At 43.1% G+C, this 17,462-nt stretch overlaps 1 protein-coding gene across 3 annotated transcripts in view; it reads right to left on the bottom strand.

Annotated features, from left to right (window-relative positions):
* LOC141469109 (WASH complex subunit 2-like) overlaps positions 1-17,462 on the bottom strand; it is a 36,944-nt gene that overhangs the window by 13,459 nt on the left and 6,023 nt on the right. For 2 of the 3 annotated variants that reach the window (XM_074154433.1, XM_074154434.1), the window contains exons 8-22: positions 17,325-17,372; positions 16,005-16,109; positions 15,379-15,466; positions 14,155-14,223; positions 13,668-13,780; positions 11,536-11,602; positions 8,583-8,741; positions 7,930-8,066; positions 6,757-6,849; positions 6,177-6,281; positions 4,478-4,594; positions 2,865-3,028; positions 2,280-2,376; positions 1,182-1,367; positions 468-650 (exon numbers count right to left, since the gene is read on the bottom strand). In XM_074154433.1, coding sequence (XP_074010534.1) covers positions 468-650; positions 1,182-1,367; positions 2,280-2,376; positions 2,865-3,028; positions 4,478-4,594; positions 6,177-6,281; positions 6,757-6,849; positions 7,930-8,066; positions 8,583-8,741; positions 11,536-11,602; positions 13,668-13,780; positions 14,155-14,223; positions 15,379-15,466; positions 16,005-16,109; positions 17,325-17,372 — 1,731 coding nt within the window. Of the gene's footprint in view, positions 1-467; positions 651-1,181; positions 1,368-2,270; positions 2,377-2,864; positions 3,029-4,477; positions 4,595-6,176; positions 6,282-6,756; positions 6,850-7,929; positions 8,067-8,582; positions 8,742-10,722; positions 10,780-11,535; positions 11,603-13,667; positions 13,781-14,154; positions 14,224-15,378; positions 15,467-16,004; positions 16,110-17,324; positions 17,373-17,462 lie in introns of all 3 variants that reach the window. The other variant, XM_074154432.1, reaches the window with a different exon arrangement.

The raw sequence follows: 17,462 nt of genomic DNA, 5'->3' as shown, positions 1-17,462 counted from the left end.
AAAAAACAGAAGTAAACATAGAATTAAGCTGATTTTTGCTGAAGCTAAGTCTGCGGGCATATATCCACCAAGCAAACTGAAACAATAAGAAGAAAATAAAAGGATGAACCACAAGGCTTCAAATTCCACATCCTTCCACTTCCTAGTACCTCTGACCTTGAAGGGTAACTGGGGAATCAGTTCTGTAGAGCAGACATCAAGTAGCTGCACAAAAACATCCATACAGAATTTCTTTTCACACTACCATGCAGCAAAATGCCTTCAAGTTAGTGGGATGGAGAAATTTACAAAGGGATTCAGGATCACGGGGAACAGCAGGAATATTTTCTCACCCAAGAATCTATAAGCTTAGAAATGGAGAAAGATTAGCCCCTATGAAAAGAGTGAAGGGTAAAACCAAAACCTTGCCTAGAATAGTAGAGGTAGAAATACTATTTCTTAGTGTTCAAGAACTTCCCTGGACTCACCACACAAATTTCTTTCTGTGCATTTTTCATGCCATCATCATCTTCCAGTCTCTCTTCTTCCTCCTCCTCAAACAAGCTTAACACTTTCTTAGCCTGGGTCTTGACGCCTTTCTCCAGAGCCGGTGGTGACGTTGCAAACAGATCTGAACTGCTATCTGGCTCTGAGGATGCTGCTGCAAAAGGCTCCACACAAAAAAATAATTAAAAAATTAAAAAAATTCAGCATATCAGCCTGGTATTTAGTTCAGGAGCTGCCCAGGAGAAATTCACAACCCTGAAAGCCACAGCTACCAACACCATTTATTATTAATTTATTATTATTGTTGAAACAAAGTTAGTGAGCTCGAAACAGAGCCTACACATCAGCACAGGTGACCTTTCAAAGGCAAGCTCTGTTCATGTCAACAGAGGTTACCCACCCACTCTGGGGGAAGAATGAAACAGATTCCTCCCCCTGCCCCAAAATAACCGCCAAACAATTCTCTCATGTATGTCAGTTGGGAAACAGCTTTTAAATGCCATTTAATCAATTTGCTGTTTGACTGACAAGTGATTTTGCTAAATGGAGACAGAGTTATTCTCTCCTTGGCAATAGATGAGGCAATCTAGAAAAAGAATTCTGTCCCAGAACTGCACTGTTAGATTATATGTGTATTTTTTTTTTTAAAACTGAATCTTTACCAAACTTCAGATTAATATAAGAAAATCCCTCACTTTTTCCTTTGTTTGCTGCCCTGCAACATCTGTTCCTCCAGGCACAGGAACTACTCCAGGCTCTTCCAAACGCCACAATGTGTCTTCTACCTGGTTAGACTTTGCTGCTCTATCTGGCAGATCTTCCTTTTCCTCCTTGTCTTCTTCATTAAAGAAAAGTGATGCTTGTGCTGGTTTTACTTTCTCCTGCAAAATTAAGATCATATTGTTGACACAAAATTGGTGAGGAAAAAAAAAGAAGTATACACTGCTGTGGGACAGCAGAGTCCCAGTTTGCCTTTTGCAGGGATCTAGGAAGCTGGCAACATGCTGGACTTCTCCTACTTTACTCCCATGGGACAATCTGGTTTGTGATTTTCATTTCTAGTATTGTAGGCTCTTGAGTCCGATTGAAGAGCAGCAGGAAGCAGCTGCGAGCTTAGAACAGATACCCTGGGAATCTTGTGTCCTGTTTCCTGGGACTTTCAGCAGCCAGACCGTGGCTTGCCCATTTATTCTTCTAGTCCTAAGCCTGTTATCTTTATGGGCCACAACAACCGTTCTCCTTGTCAGCAGAAAGGCAAAGGAGTGGGGGCAGCACACACACATACAGGAACCCCACAGCAGATACAGCTGTGTTCAAGCTTTTTCCACTCCTACTCTCAATTCCAAAGCACAACCAGACAGGCTATGGGCTAAGCTCCTGAGACAGAGGACAGCATAAGCACCTCAGCAGAGGGTCAGTAGGAAGCCTGTAGACACATCTGAATCAGCTCGGACCGAGGTGACATAAAGGGCGAAGCTCTAGTCTGTTCCTTTTAATGGTATTTTACAGTTGAGAATTCTCAAAATATCCTCAGGAAGGACTTTTAGCATAAACCAAACCAATTTAGGGTTAATGGTCAAGAAAATTTTGAAATCTCTATTAGGCTGATGAGGGTAAGAAGTTCTACATTAGGAGTTCAGTCTGCCCTGTTCCCATTCCCAATTTACTAGAACTACCATTGTCTAAACCAAGTGAGACTTACATTCAGTACCTAACAAGGAAGACAGACTATAAAAAGACTAAGTGTTCCACGTTAGTTTTAAAAGAAAGGGAGGTACCACTGCAGCCTTCGCAGCTGAAGGAAGTAGCGTTGATGGGGAGCTGAAGAGCGATTCTCCATTAATAGCGTCATCTTCAAACAACAACGACACCTTCTGTGGCTTTCTTTGGCTGCAGTGAAAGAGAGGAGAAAATGGAAGATTCAGTGCAAAAGTTTCAGAGGTCACGTGCTGCATCTGTTTGAAAGTCTAACTTCGGACCACCATTTGCAGCAAGCGTTCCCTGATGCAGGATTCAGCTTCCTCACTGTCTCAATAGCTCTACCACCCTCCCTTCTTGTCTGCAGGAGTGAAGATAAAAAGAGGCCAAGATGATTTTATCTTGCAGGCAGGGAAACGGAAACCAGTTCGGTGGTGGCAAGGACGGACTCGGATCTCACAGGTCCCTTCCAACCTAGACTATTCTATGATTTTAAGGAGAATGATCCACCACAGATATAAAACAGGTAAAAGAGCCCAGCCCTCCCCATACCCACACCTCTGCTTCCTCCTCAGCAACAAGAACAACACTTGCAATGTCCCTGGCTCTGTCCGGTTTTGAGGGCACTGCTGGGTTGTTCTGAAAAAAACACCCCTCCTCTCCCCTCCCAGGACTGTCACCTCTCTTTAGTGATGGCAAATAAATCCTCCTCATCCTCTTCCTCAAAGAGACTCATCTTCTTCACGGCTTTAGCCTGACTGACAGCACTAGCTGGTTTCACAGGGTCCTCTCTCCGGTCATCTTCAAAAGGAAGTTTAGCCGGCTTGGGGACATTCCAGTGATCCTTAAAAATAAGGAGCCCTTAAGTTTTCTTTTGTCTTGGTTAAAGCCACTTTCCCATCTTCTCTATGGGCAGAAACACTTCAGTATCTTGCAGTTCTTGCATCTCTCTACTAGTTTATTTTCCTGCCTTTGTGTTAGCCACTGTAACCTGACATTGCTCAGGCTTTGCAGAAGGCCTTGGCCACCTTTCGACGCACGGTATTTGCCCAGCAGAACAAGAATACACACACTTTATTATAGTTGCTCTTGACAACTGACTCTTGACAGTGTCAACTGCAGTCACAGGAGTAAGGTCACCCAGTACAACCTGACTTGTGCCACTTAAATAATTAGCAAGTTTGATGTACGGGTGGGAAAAAACCACCGCCTCAACACCAAACAACAAGAAAAAAAAACACAACACCCACACCCAAGACCACTCATTACTGGAGGGCACGATGCTGCATTTCTTATTTCCTCAACTTTCAACCACAGTTCTTCTTCCTCCACCCCCAGTGCCAGCATTTAATCAAGTCTACCCACTGAACAAGTCAAAAACCTACAGTAGCAGGAAACGTTTCCAGGGTCAGGAAAGTTTTCTGGCTTGTGTGTTTTCTAATTCCCAGCATTTCAAGTTGTTTGCCCCACTCCTCACCTCTGTTCCTCTTCTGAAAGGGACTACAGGCACGTTGAGGTATGAGATTGGTTTATTCTACATCAAGATAAAAATCGATCTAAAAATATTCCTAATATCCACTAAATAACTAATTACAGGACAGGTAATAAAAATCAAGTCTACACAAAAGAGTAATTTTGGGGGGTGGGAAGGCTAAGAAGAGTCTGGATCCTATTCATGTGAGTTAATTCAGAGACTTTCCAGACAAGTTTTTAATTTACTTAGTGTCTCTGGCTTTCATTTAAAATGCAAGATGACACCTAATCCATCCCTAGAAGATGGATGCTAGAAGAGGGCTGCTCTCTGGGAAGCCTAGTCATTTATGTTTCATTTTTCCCCATCCTTAGATTTAAAAAAAACAAAACCACCCCAAAAACCCAAGCAAACAAAAAACCCCACCCCAAAAACCCAAAACAAAGAAAAACTCAGCTCATACCTACCTAGAACTGCTAAACTTCCCTTACAGAAAATTAAAGCATTAAGAGCAAACTTGGTTTTCCCTTTTAGCATCTTTAAATCAGATTTTTTGGCAGCAGCCTCCACTTGCTATTGATCTTTCTATAAATTACATTGAATTTTCTAATTTTATCTTCCACATGACTTCTGTTACCTAGATCCTGAGATAATTTGAGCCAAGAATCAGCTTCCTCAGCTGTAAACAAGTCAGAGGATTGGGGCAGACACGGCACGTGCACACAAGCAGAGTTGGGCTGTGGTTCCCATCTCCAGAGTTTTATGCTTTGCCCAGTATAAAGCCCAGTAACCCCTTTCAACCCAAATCTTACTCCTCAGTACCTCCTCATCACTGCTGAACAATAAGCTGGAGGCTTTCTTGAGTGGCTCTGACTGTTTCGCTTTCTCTTCAGGAGGTTTTTCCTGTTGCTTCTTGGCAGGTGCCACACCAAAGAGATCCTTAACATAAAAGTTTAAAAAAATACATATATAAAAGAAATCAAAAGTCAAAGCCGCGATGAAAATCTCCCTGAGAAGTCATCAGCGTGCAAGACACTGTTGCCACTTACTTCTCAGACAAGTAGGACAGAGAAACGGTGTTTTGTGAACCCTTTTGGAGACAATTTCAAGTGTGATACAGTATATTCTGGGACAGGGAATCCACGCACACAGCATTTGATAGACCAGAAGCTCGTAAGCACACAGCCTGGCTTTGGCCCACAGATTCTCTACCATAAGGCTTGACCAGCAGCCAAAAACCACCCCACGGCAATTCTGCTGCACAGCAGCTAACACAACGGGGCACTGTTTCTACAGCTACATAACGAAATAGAGAGCAAATCCTGTTGTGAGAGGACAGGACAGGCAATAGACAAGCTGACCCCTACCCCTGGGCAAGAGCCAAGACCTTTTCACGTGAAGACACTCATGCAGGTTATTATATAGGCATCAGAATATAGAAAAGCATACGTTGACTTCACTATCTAACACTTACTTATGCCTTTCTCCACCCAACTTACACTTCAGTTCCATAACACAATCTTCATGGCAAATACCAGAGGCATTATCACAGTATAAAATGTTTCACCGTTCTGACAGTTGTTTCTGAATACACCCTGTTCAGAAAAGTGAGCTGGAAGCAGCCCTCTCTTGAGCAGGAAACCTCTTTATAGCAGCCTTCCAGTACCTAAAGGGGCTACAGGAGAGATGGGGAGGGACTCTTGGTCAGGGAGGGGAGCCATAGGACAAGGGGTAACAGTTTTAAACTGAAAGAGGGGAGATTTAGATGAGATATTGGGAAGAAATTCTTTGCTGTGAGGGTGGTGAGACACTGGAACAGGTTGCCCAGAGAAGCTGTGGCTGCCCCATCCCTGGAGGGGTTCAAGGCCAGGCTGGATGGGGCTTTGAGCAACCTGGTCTGGTGGGAGGTGTCCCTGCCCAGGGCAGGGGGGGTTGGAGCTCAGAGTTGAGAGCTCTCTGGCAGGTGTGGGAGGGAGAAAAGGGTAAGACAGGTAAGAAAACACAACAGTAATTCAAGTAGTTTCTTGTACGAACTGTGCTTTGATCTCAGTTTCTACACTAGCAGCTGCAATTCTTAAACACTGAGAAGTGAGGAAAAAAAAAAAAAAAAAAGGACTTCCCCAGCCACGACACAAAGGAAGCAAGAAGTCATCCATGTGAGTAGGTATCACGGGCCAGAATAAAAAAGCTTCTTGAAGCTCCTGTGAGTTCTATTACTCAGCATTCTCTAGTCCTATCAGAGGGATAACATTCTTCACGTTCGGGTCCAGAAATGATATGCACTGACTGCCAAATACTAAAAAGACACCACGAACGCGCAAGAGTCCCTGCTACCGTTCTCCTCCATAATGCTGTCCACCTGCTCAGAACCGACACATGATGCCAGATCAATTTAATGCTCTAATTTAGTTCTCCATTTACAAGCTTAGTGTTGTAAACTTCTGTGTATTTCCTCCTGCATTTGCAACGGGTTGTGCGGGAGGGTTCCCGTACACAGGCAGCATCAGGGAGCGGTTCTTACCTCTTCATCATCATCAAACAAGGAGAGCGCAGCCTTTGTCATGGACTTGCTGGCAGGGAGAGACGTAGCTTTGGACTTCACGGTTTTACTTGATGAAAACAAGTCCTGTGCAAACCAAAGAAATGTCACTTCACAAAGCAATGCCATACATTTAAGAACTCTTAATTCACATTTTTCCTTCTAAAGAGTGTTTAGTGTGTCTGTGAAGTAGGGAAAGATTGTCTTACTCAGATGTACCAACCACCTGCAACTCCGCAGGGGCTTCCCCTCAGCTTTGCAGATTAATTACGAGCTGGAAGCCAGAGACACAATATTAAACATATGCAGTCTTTCACGATTCTTGTTCTCGATTTGCTTATCTCTCCCCTCTTCAGGCTTTCAATTTATGCCTTTCTAAAGGGAAAACGTTCCAAGAGATTTGGAGCAAGAAGGAACTTTCAGGAGGGCTGGGAGCAGATGCATGGATGTCAGAATTCCTGATCCTACAGATAAACAAGGAGTCCCCAGATACAAGCGGACTGAAGTCAGGGTGACTCAGATCCCAAGAATTTCCATACAGACTTATTAAAGAGATACTCACTTCAGAATCCTCCTCATCAGAAAAGAGGCCCCTCTGTTTTATCGGAGGCGTTTCAGATAAAGGCTTGAAGTTGTCACCTGAAGATGGTTGACTCTTTAGGACAAATAAAGACACTGCATCAGCACTCATTTAGGTTCAATAAGGGCAGGCACATCATTTGACCCCAAGGGGCGTGCTGCTGGCAGCGTCCCAGCAGTTGAAGGGACAGAACACAAGCTCATCACCCACGGGCTGAAGTCCAAAACTCATGTGCTGAGAGAGCTCTTCTCAGCAGCCAGACTTGCGGGTCCTGCCATAGGTCTCCCCTCCCACCACCCTCCTTCTCAGCAGAAGACATATGCAGAGGCTTGTACCAGGCTGCCTCGTGAGTTAAAGGAAAATGATTATTTTAACAAGCTGTACTTTGTAAAGGAAGGGGGCAGTTTGTGCCAGCCATCATTTCCTGCATTAGCACAGCACAGCCCCAGCCTGCCACCGGCTATATTGCCATTAAACTCAGAACGATTCCAGACCCGAGCGCTCCTGTCAGCCAGCGTGGGGTATAAAACAGCCCTCGCTTCCTGACAGAGCAGGAGCAGTGCTGCTGGATCAGTTCCCGTCCTCTCCTCCAGGAAAGCCAAGTGCTGTGAGACCAGAGCAATGGCACTGGGTGACCTCCCACCACCACTTCCGTTCCCCTGACCGTGGATACTCTCGCACTGAACCTTAATTTGAACATTCCAAGTATTGTATATCCTTAGGTAGAACTGGGATATGCTCCCTCCTCTCCCACAATATATACAAGCAATGGGTTACCAGTTAAGTTGCTATCACTGGTTGGTGTAAGTGCAGTCTCCACAGCACAGAACTGTGATATCAAAGGTTCTGAAGTCAGACTGGCATCATTTCAGCCATGAATTTCATAAACATTTTATATAATCCAAGACTTCTTATTTTGCTCTTATTTCAATCACGCCTTAATAACATTCCTCCAATCACTGCCCACACACACAAAAACCTCAAATAAACCCAAAGTTTGAGAGGCAAAAGACACTTAAGGATCCCTGAAGCAGCCTGGTCATGGAAGACCTTATGAATCTCACAAATATGGCACTTCCATGGAAAGACCACTTCAGCTGCAGCAGTAACTTTTTCCTAAAACCTTAGCCAGAAGATCCATTTATATGCCATTACCTTCTTTTCCATGACTGTCTCCCTACGGCTTTCTGTTTCTTTAGTTGTGCCAGTGACCACAGGAGGAACGGCAGGTTTTTCCTTGAATAAGTCACCTTCTTCTTCATCATCATCAAATAAGTCAGCCGTGGACTTGACTACATCAAGAGACAAAGCAAAGAGGGAATGAGTAGAAGAAAACAGCTGCTACTGAAGAAGAGAAGAAACCGGAGTCATAAAAACCACAACGCTCCCTCTTTAAAGCTGACCAACACCAGAAGTACCTAGAAATCCCAGAACATAGTGTTTTGTATTCGTTTGGCACCTCTAAAGGGCTAGAGCTTTCCAATAGGAAGCGCTGGGCATGGGGATTCAAGGCTGCGTGAACAAAGTCTGCACCGTGTCCCTGATTCGAGCCCAGATACTGCCCTAGCAGTAGAAGGAGCATTCCAAGAGAGGAAAGTCAGTGGAAAGCACATACAACTGAACCAGTCCCACACCACTCTGAGGAAAAGAAATGCCAATAACCAAAAAGGAAAAAACCCAACCAGCCAAACCCAAAAACCCAAGCAGAAATAGCAGTGATGCAGGTTTGAATAACTCATTGGTTCCTATCGGTTTTAATTCTGATGACCTTTAATGTTTGACGTTCCATGGCACATGGATAGAGGTACCTGAATCTGGAGGCTTTTTAGTTGTTTCCGCAAAGAAGTCATCGTCATCGTCAAACAGAACAACTTTCCCAGGCTGTTTAGGAGCTTTCTCTGTGCTCTGTGCTCCAGGTTTCTTGTCTTTTTCTACAATTACAGTGGAACCAAACACATCGCTTCCTCCTGCAGGTCAGATGGGGAGAAAAAATGCCACACGGAGATGATTGACAGAGTTACCAAAAAGCTGAACTTGTGCCATAGCAAGTGGAGCCAGGCAGAGTTTCCATCACGGCAGCTTTTAATCCGCTCCTGCAATAATGCCACATCAAAAGCACTAGCTACAAACTTCCTGATAAAGCCAAGACACAGACGGAGCACTCACACTGCAATCACTTCTTCCTCAAACCTGCTCATCTCCCCTAGGAAACAGGTTCCATGTTAAAACTAGAAGACCCAGCAGTCTCACACTGTTGCCCCTATAGGCTTCCCAAACCAGAATCGAACTTTAGTAACTAGTAAATCGCCCCACTGTGGACAAATAAGAGTGGTGAGGTGCTTGAGGAGAAGGGAGGACAGGCCACTGAGTTGTCCCAAGTAGCTGCACTTGTCATGCAAGACCTCCAGCAGAACCGCAGTATGAGGCTAAGTTTGGTCCCGCGACTCCTGTGTCCTTCAGATACCAGAGCAAGCTGGTAACGACTGTTTCTTCTACGTGGTATGGAAATGTCCTGCTTGGATGATCTGTGCATATGAACAGATTGTCTGCTGTTTGCAGACTTTTAACATTTTTGGTAAAAATCGGCAGCCTGCTCCTTATGTGTAGATGCTTAGAAGTGGTAAAGAAAAAATGGCTTTAACTGCGAGGTTGGCAGAGAGCCCAACAACTGCTATTTGGTTAAAAGTCACCAGACTGCATGAATTTTGACCAGAACAGCAGCAGTTTATTATAAAATAAGTGTATCATGCAATTAGGAAATGCCACAGGACTGACAGGAATACAGCCACAAAGTTGTGATTCATTATTAAACATTCTCAAGTTCCTAAACAAACTGTTCACTGGGAATATGTTCATTAAGTGATTTTGAACAGCAAAGGAGCTTCAATCTTGTTTTTTTCCTCAGGTGACTTTAGCCTGTCAACAAGTTACTGAGAGGGAGCAACCGAAGACTCTGAATAAATACTACCAGTAACTTAATTCTTGATGAACTAGGACACCGTTAGAATGATGGGAAATTCACTGTTTATGCAACAGTACCTCCAAGAAAGAGCGAAGGACAAAGAAAACCTCAATCCGCTCTTCTGAACTTTGCTACCAAATCTTAGAATTATGTAGAACGAGCATTGCTGATGGGTATCTTTCATCCTGGAGTAAAACCCCTGTATTCGTATACAGCCTACTCGAAAAATCATGCTGCCTGAGGGCTCAGTTAACTGAAGCCGCAGTCTTAAAATAGGCCTTTCTTAATAAAGGGCAGAACTTAAAATTAAGGTAACTCAATCAGGTGAAGACCCTACACAGAGACAGAAATCAAAGTCAGTGGATTCAAAGAGACTGGTGACGCGTTTCTTTTCATTGCTCAGCTTGAAGTCTAATATAGAACAGGGATCTTAGTATAACTATTTTTATTTTTTCAGCCCCAAGTTAGAAATCTGGTCCTTCCCCTTTTATGCAGATCCTCCCAATCAACACTGGAGAAACAAGACTGTTTTCACCTGTGCCACAAAAATATAGGACCTTGATGCTTAAACTGTTCTTCTGCTGATCTAAGGGAACATGATCAAATCTGAAAGATCAAAATGCATTTCCCTCTCAGAGCACAGAGGGAAGGTGTGACTCCATGCACTGCAGACTTAAACTTTGTAAGTTAGTTTGTCAGTTACAGTAACACACATCCTTAAAGGTGCACAGCACAACACTGGAAGCTGCCAGCTGCTAACATCTGCCATCAATACCTACCTTCAGAGCCCCTACGGAATCCTGATTATCCATAAAGCATGCTGCAGTTCAGGCTTAGCATGGTAGAAGCACCTGTATTTGGCATTAAGCGTACAATCAAGCAATGCAGTGCTGCTGTATTTGGACCCTTTTCTTCCTTAAAACCAGCAGGTTTTAAAGAAAAGAGCATTTTGTGCATGAAGCAATTTGCTATTGAATGAATCATACCTGGGAACAGAGATACTGCACCTGCAGGAACTTTCTTTAAGGACTTTGTAGAGGACACTGAAATCATAGGAAGTACAATACAAATGGATGCAAATCGTTTTATGCTGTCAAATCCTTCAGAGCTCTGCCACAGAAATAGGAATCTGAGAAGTCTTTGAGCTCCATTGTTTTTTCTCAAGAGCTCGGAACTCTTTAGACATTCTCCTTGAACTTCTGGGGTTTTTTTGCAGCTATATATATATATAAGAACAGCCTAGCTATTTTTGTTCCATTAGAACTCCACAAAACAGCTCTACTAAAGCTTATGAACACGAAAGTTCACATTCACACACACAAAACCAGTTCAATACAATACACTCAAATAAAAATGGCTTAGTCTCCCAACTCATATCTGGAAATTCATCAAAGACAACGCTTCAGTAAAAGCTGCTGCAGAACAGAACGTGTCCTCAGACTCCCTAAGGGCCGAGATACGCAGCTCACGGCAAACTCAGACTAATCTGCAAGAAGAAATCTTTATTCCACTCAAACCCACAACTGGATCCTGCAAAGTTCTCTTCAGAAGCAAGAACCCAGTGCACACAGAGAGCTCTGCCAACATCAGCAAGGACATCCTTTCAGCTCCAGGAGAGTAGGTGTGTGTAAGAGATCATACTGAATAAAAACATTTAAAATTCAAGGAAAACACAGCTGTTCTCTATTAAGACTGAGGGGGAGAAGAGACTTGCCAACAATTGCTACTCCAGACTTTCTAGTTTGCAAACACAACAGTCTAAATCTCAACATACACAGGAGCCAACAATTGGTTCTTACCTTCACTTATTGGGACTCGCTCCTCTCTTGATTCTTCTCCTTTTGGTGCTTCAGCGAAGAGATCGCTCTGATTGGAGATGAAAACACAAAGTGGGGGGAAGTGGTGAATTTGGGTTTTGTAGCAAAAGACGGCTGCTGATTTTCCCATGTAGAATAACCACTTCTAAGCCAAGACAGGAGGCAACTGCCGCTTACTTCTCAAAAGGATGCCTGCACATATAGACTGAAACCTCGGTACTCAAACATTAACTTGAGTGCATACATTCAGAAGAGTAGCTTTCCGTCTTCTAAAATTTAATTTACACCAATTATCAGGCTGTTTACTGCAGGCAAAGAAGGACCTTTTATTTGTACATCTTCAAGGGCTTACGCTAATTAATCTACAGCTGTTTAGGTTCTGATTACATCCCTTCTAAGATTTCTTATTGAAATTAATACAGTAAGGTTTGAGGGAAGAATTCAGGTCAGGACAAGCATAAAACCACTCCTGAACTTCACATGGTTAAGATGAATGATTTATATCATTGCTAAGGAGATTCTAAGACACCACTACGGTGCAGAGATATACATTATAGCTCAAAAGTATTGCAGGACACTCCCTACAAAAGTCTTTGTGCCCAGGCTGCAGTTGTCCTGTGCCGATCCTCCTGGAGAATCACAGCCGAGATCTCCAGGAAACCTCCATTTCTTGTGAGTACTGACCACTTAATTTCTTAAAAGCCTCCCTCTTATGGGAAGTTTGGGTATTAGAGGTTTCCTCCATGGAGACTTCATTGCACAAGGGAAGGGAAGTGAAGATAAGTCACCCTTCCTAGACAATTAACTTTCAGGTAACAGAAATCCAAGAAGAAGCGTGTGCAGGAAGGCAGCCATCACAGACAGATCTGTTTGGCTGCCCTGTGTCTACAGGATGAGGAAAATAGTCTCGGCAGTAAGTAACCAAGAGGGTCTGATGATAGTTTCATCTGAATTTGCACCGACACAAAGCTGGCTTGCACTATTGGATTATTTTTTTAAATTTTTTTGCTTGCCACCTAAAAAGAAAGTAAATTAATATTTCTTTCAATAAAGGCTGCATTTGAGTGGAAAACACTGCGTAGAACTATCCTCTTCCCTTCACACAACGACCCCTCTCTGGTGCTTGTTGGCTACATTCTAGCAGGTTGGCATGGAAAGCTTGAGGTCAGCTGTACGCAAGGTCTCCTTCCAAATTTCTAATACCCTCCTCTACTCCAAGGAACACCTGACTTTTGATCTAATTGCAACGAGGAACACAACATCCTGAAAAGGCAACAGTTTGGCTACTATTCTGGACTATGCTTGACTGTTACCGGTATCAGCCGTGTGATAAAATCAGAGTCAATCAGTTATTTTACTCAGCTGCATTCTCAGACTCTTAAATCCTAAGTAACCCCGACGTTGGGTTTCTCTCCCCGTCCACGTGCACAAATGATGCTAAAATAAAGTCAGAAATGCAATTTGTGCCATTCCTTCAAGGCAGCTATAGGTACATAGCACAAGAGCAAACTTAAGGTGAACTTTTCTTGCAGGTAACGCAGGAATTGTACAACAGCTGGATGAAAGAACACGACGGAATTGCAATAGGGAACTTCTAACAGCACAGAGACAGAGAAACCCAACAGCACCACTGTTGGGATAGGGTTTGTGAAAGATAAAACGGAAAGGACATCGTGTTCTCTTTCCTCTCAAACTTCTCCCACACCTGGGGAGAAAGAGAGAATGACAAAACTCAGTATTCTCACAGGCATTTTAATAGAAATCTTCTGTTTTAAAATAAACACACAGTATGGCATGTGGTCTATCTCCACAGATAGAAGTGAGGTAGGTGCTGAGTAAGCTCTGGTGGAGTTAGAACCTGCCTAATGTAATGATAAGACTACACTTGCATCCCCAGCAGCACTACTGCAGAAGAGAGCCCTTTGTGCCAAGGAGAACATAAGTCCCTCCCTTCTGTAGTTCTTTCTGCAATGGAAAGCTACACTCTTCCAGTATGCTTGAATATTACTGAACAAGAAAATGTTGTTTCCCCTCCCTTACCTTCCAGAGGTGAGAATTTGTCAAGATCTTATGTTCTGTTTTTAAAAGGGGAACACACACACTCCATTTCTCACCTCTTCATCATCAAAGAGACCCGTTCCACCACTGAAGAGGCCACCCCTCGACCCAAACGGTGTGAAGTCTTCATCAGTCAACTTAGGAGGCTTGAAGATGTCATCGTCTTCATCTAGAAAGCACAAGAGCCAAGAGCTGTGGCACAACTGACCAAGTTTCAGGAAAGGGAATTAAAGAGACAACCAAAATTCAAACTGGTTTGATTCCATCCCGTCTCTCTCATAAACATGGCATACAGAGAAGCTGCTGTCATCAGACTGGGCTGTATATGGTTGCTCCAAAAGACCACATTTAAGGAGGGACTCTTGCTAGGCTTGTTTCTAGCCTTGTTTTACATGCACATCACAACCAACACTTGTGTACACACTTGCCTTGAAGGACACTCACTGATATCTCACCCAGTCTCTAGATTAAACGTTGCAGTTTCCTAAACAGTGTCTTACATTCCAACCCACAATTCACAAACAAGAGAGGAGGAATTCCTACCATCCGACGGAACTCTCACTTCTTTCTTCTCTTTCAGGGTTTTTCTTGGTTTGGTCTCTGGTGACAGGGCTTTAAAATGAAAATTTCAAAACATAAATAAAACAGTCCGTCTTTACTTGTAGCCTGTGATCAATGTACAATAAAGAGAACCTAACCCAAGCTGACCTGTACATTTTTCATATGAATCAGCCTACTGAACCAATTCCATGAAGTTCTAAAATTTGCACATAAAATTGTAATAGCATCATTACGTCAGACACTGTGGGTTCAACGCAGTTGCCCACACACAGACTAGTGTCACCTGAGATGCCAGAGGGCAATGCAGCATTCCAGATGGTGCAGATCTCACACAGAGAAGGCAGAACCTTTAAGAATCTCAAATGGCTCTAAACATATTATCCTTGATTCAGTTTTATTCCCTCTGGCCTTACCATCTCAAGGTTATTTCACTGAACAGAAGATTTCCCTGTAGCCAAACAAGATAAGCTGGTCTGCTTTATACTCTGATACCCACAGACCCAGCTGGATTGTTTGAACCACAGAAGAACGTGCACTGTTCTTGTCTGTTCATGCTCTCAGCATTATAGGTCAAAAGCAGGCTCACAATCATTTCCCAGCTCAATTTCAGTCAGCTGTTTTCAACTGCTGCTTTGCTGCAGGAATAACTACTTGAGAGGCCACTCCCTTTGACAGCAATGCAAAACTAAACACAGAATTTAGTCTAAACAATCACTGAAAACAGTAGCAAGAAAAAGTTCCTCAAAATGCAGCATATTTAAGCCACAAAGAGGAAAAACCAAACAACCTACACGCCACGAAAATATAAATCTGCTGTTTGAGGGGCTTTCCGCTGTACAGCTCACCCGAAACAGGGGGAAGAACATGTGGTCAAACATGCAGTTTTACAAGTAGAGGGAGAAACAGACTGGAGAGAAACCTTTCTAACCATGCATGCACTTGGGGAGTGACCTGTCTTACCCGAAATCAGTGTATTTTCCACTGTAACACTCAGTGGATTCCAATTAATTCCTACAAGTTATGACCAAAAAGTTTCTCGGAACACAAAATAGTGTCTTTAGTTCCTCTCGTTGGGCTTTCACCTAACACATATTATTCAAAGAACAGATCTATGAAACTTCTGTTACACAGAATCTCCTGTCCAGCTCCCTCACGAGACTCCCCACTATCTCACAAGTGCTTATCAAAGCTCTAGAGTTAACTTACACGAACGCTCTTCATCCTGTTTGATTGGTCCTTCTCCTTTGATTCGGGCTGCCAGCTCATCTGCAAATGATGTTGGCCTCTTCTTCTTCTGAGGAGTGGGGACAAAAACCAGCGTATTCCTTACATACGATCCAGTTACCAACTTGATGCAATTGCAATTATAAATAGTGTACTCTCCAGTCTCACTCATACAATGTCCTGCCTAGACTTTGACTGAAGCCCTCAGAAGCAGCAATGCAGCCTTCTATTAAGAAAGCAATTAAAAGATTATGTGGGCATCAAGAGAAAAAACACCCACATTTCTAGGCCCTTATGATCACATAATTTTTAATGTCATCTCGTTTTGGGAACAGGACAAGCAAGAAGCATTTATCACATGCAAATGCACAAGTAGTTTCTTAATGACCTTCAAAGACAGCTTTGATGCCAGTTTAGGGTTCAGGAGCCCCCGAGTTTAAAGGGGGCGAAGCCTGAACAACCATTTTGAAAGACAATTCAGGATTTTTACAGGCCCTCTCAACAGGATCCCATCCCAGGTAACTGAGAGCTACCGTTACAATCCCTGTAAAGACAGATTTTTCATGAGGGAAGTCAAATCTCTCTCCACGCAAGCAACAATTACTTACAGGCCTTGTGCTTTCCTCCAAGTCTCCATCCTCATCTTCCTCTTTTTCAGAGTCAAAGAGATCACAGCCGTCATAATCATCTTCATCACTTATCTGTGCTGTTCTCTAAAAAATAACGATACCCTTTTGTGTTCTCCTGAAGTTGGCGTACAGAACGAGCACAAAACTACATCAGCTTAAGACAAAAATATTCAAAGCAAATTTCCTGAAAGGAGGGAAACATTCAGCCAATTTGGGGTACCTCACAGCTTTTGAGAGGCAAGGGAGGAGGAGTACCTCTAGCTCTGACTGTGCTGCTTCCCTTGGTTTACAACCTCCTCTCCACTAAAGACCGACTATTTAGCCTTAAATCAGGAACATTGTGATCAGCTAGTAAAAAATTACATCACCTTGAGCTATTCCTAAGGTGGACAGCAGAATAGCAGAGAATACATCCCCGCATCTTGGCCTCAGTCACGACAATAAGAAAAAAAGGATGAAAAGATGAAATTAATTGTGAGCTGGGGGCTGGCACAGACAAAGGCCCAGAAGCGACCTAAATCACAAACTACCCAAAGATACTTGCTCTCCTTAAAATACATCAGGCACCCAAAGTTACCCTACAACTATACTATACTATACTCAATATAGCTTAAGGTAACATATGAGGGCTTTCCTAACATTATTGTATCAAAACACAGATTAAAGAAAAGAATTGCTTTTTGAAACATTGTTCTTTTGGCACTAAATCATTTCAGATTGAGGATCTGCAGCGGCACATCTAAACATGGGTAAGATTCTTTCTCCTGTTACCACCTACTACCAACAGCTCAAGTCAGGCTTGAATTTTTCAGTTTAAACATTTATTTTCCTTTTCCATTTGTTATCCAAATGGACATACTTTTCAAACATCTAGTACTGTTCACATCTTTGATTTCATGTCATACTCATGTGCTGCTCCTTCCTTCCTGCATAGCAAATCTATAATTTTAATTATAGACCAAATAATCCTACAGGACAATTGTTTTCCTGGGGTAGATTCTTTAAGCTCTCAGGACTCCAAAGTTATTCCTGAGGAAAACACACATCAGGCAATGGCATCCCGCATAGGATTTGCATCTAACGATGGACTGTAAGCATGTACTTAAGCCCAACCCAGGTTCAATTTCACAACATGCTGCCATCCGGCCAGGACAACCTTCCCATACAAAATTATACAAATCAGGCTTAACCAAAGTTTTTAATAGTTAATCATCTAGAGCTCTTATCTCCTCTTTCTTGCACCCTCACTGAGTGACCAGTGGAAGGACTTTCAGGTTGTACCAGGGTATATAACCGTACCGTCTTTTGGTCATCTTCGCTAGGGTTTCCAAATTCATCATCTGATTCCTGGAACACAAGAGACCCAAAGACAAGTATCACACGTTATTTTTGTGCAGTGGTCAAGAGAGGGCTCAGAACCTCTGGATTCTCTTACTG

This window comes from Numenius arquata, chromosome 10 (genome assembly GCF_964106895.1).
Source record: "Numenius arquata chromosome 10, bNumArq3.hap1.1, whole genome shotgun sequence".
Lineage (NCBI taxonomy): Eukaryota > Metazoa > Chordata > Aves > Charadriiformes > Scolopacidae > Numenius > Numenius arquata.
Note: the sequence above shows the minus strand (reverse complement) of the source record. Positions and strands in the feature narration are given on the sequence as shown.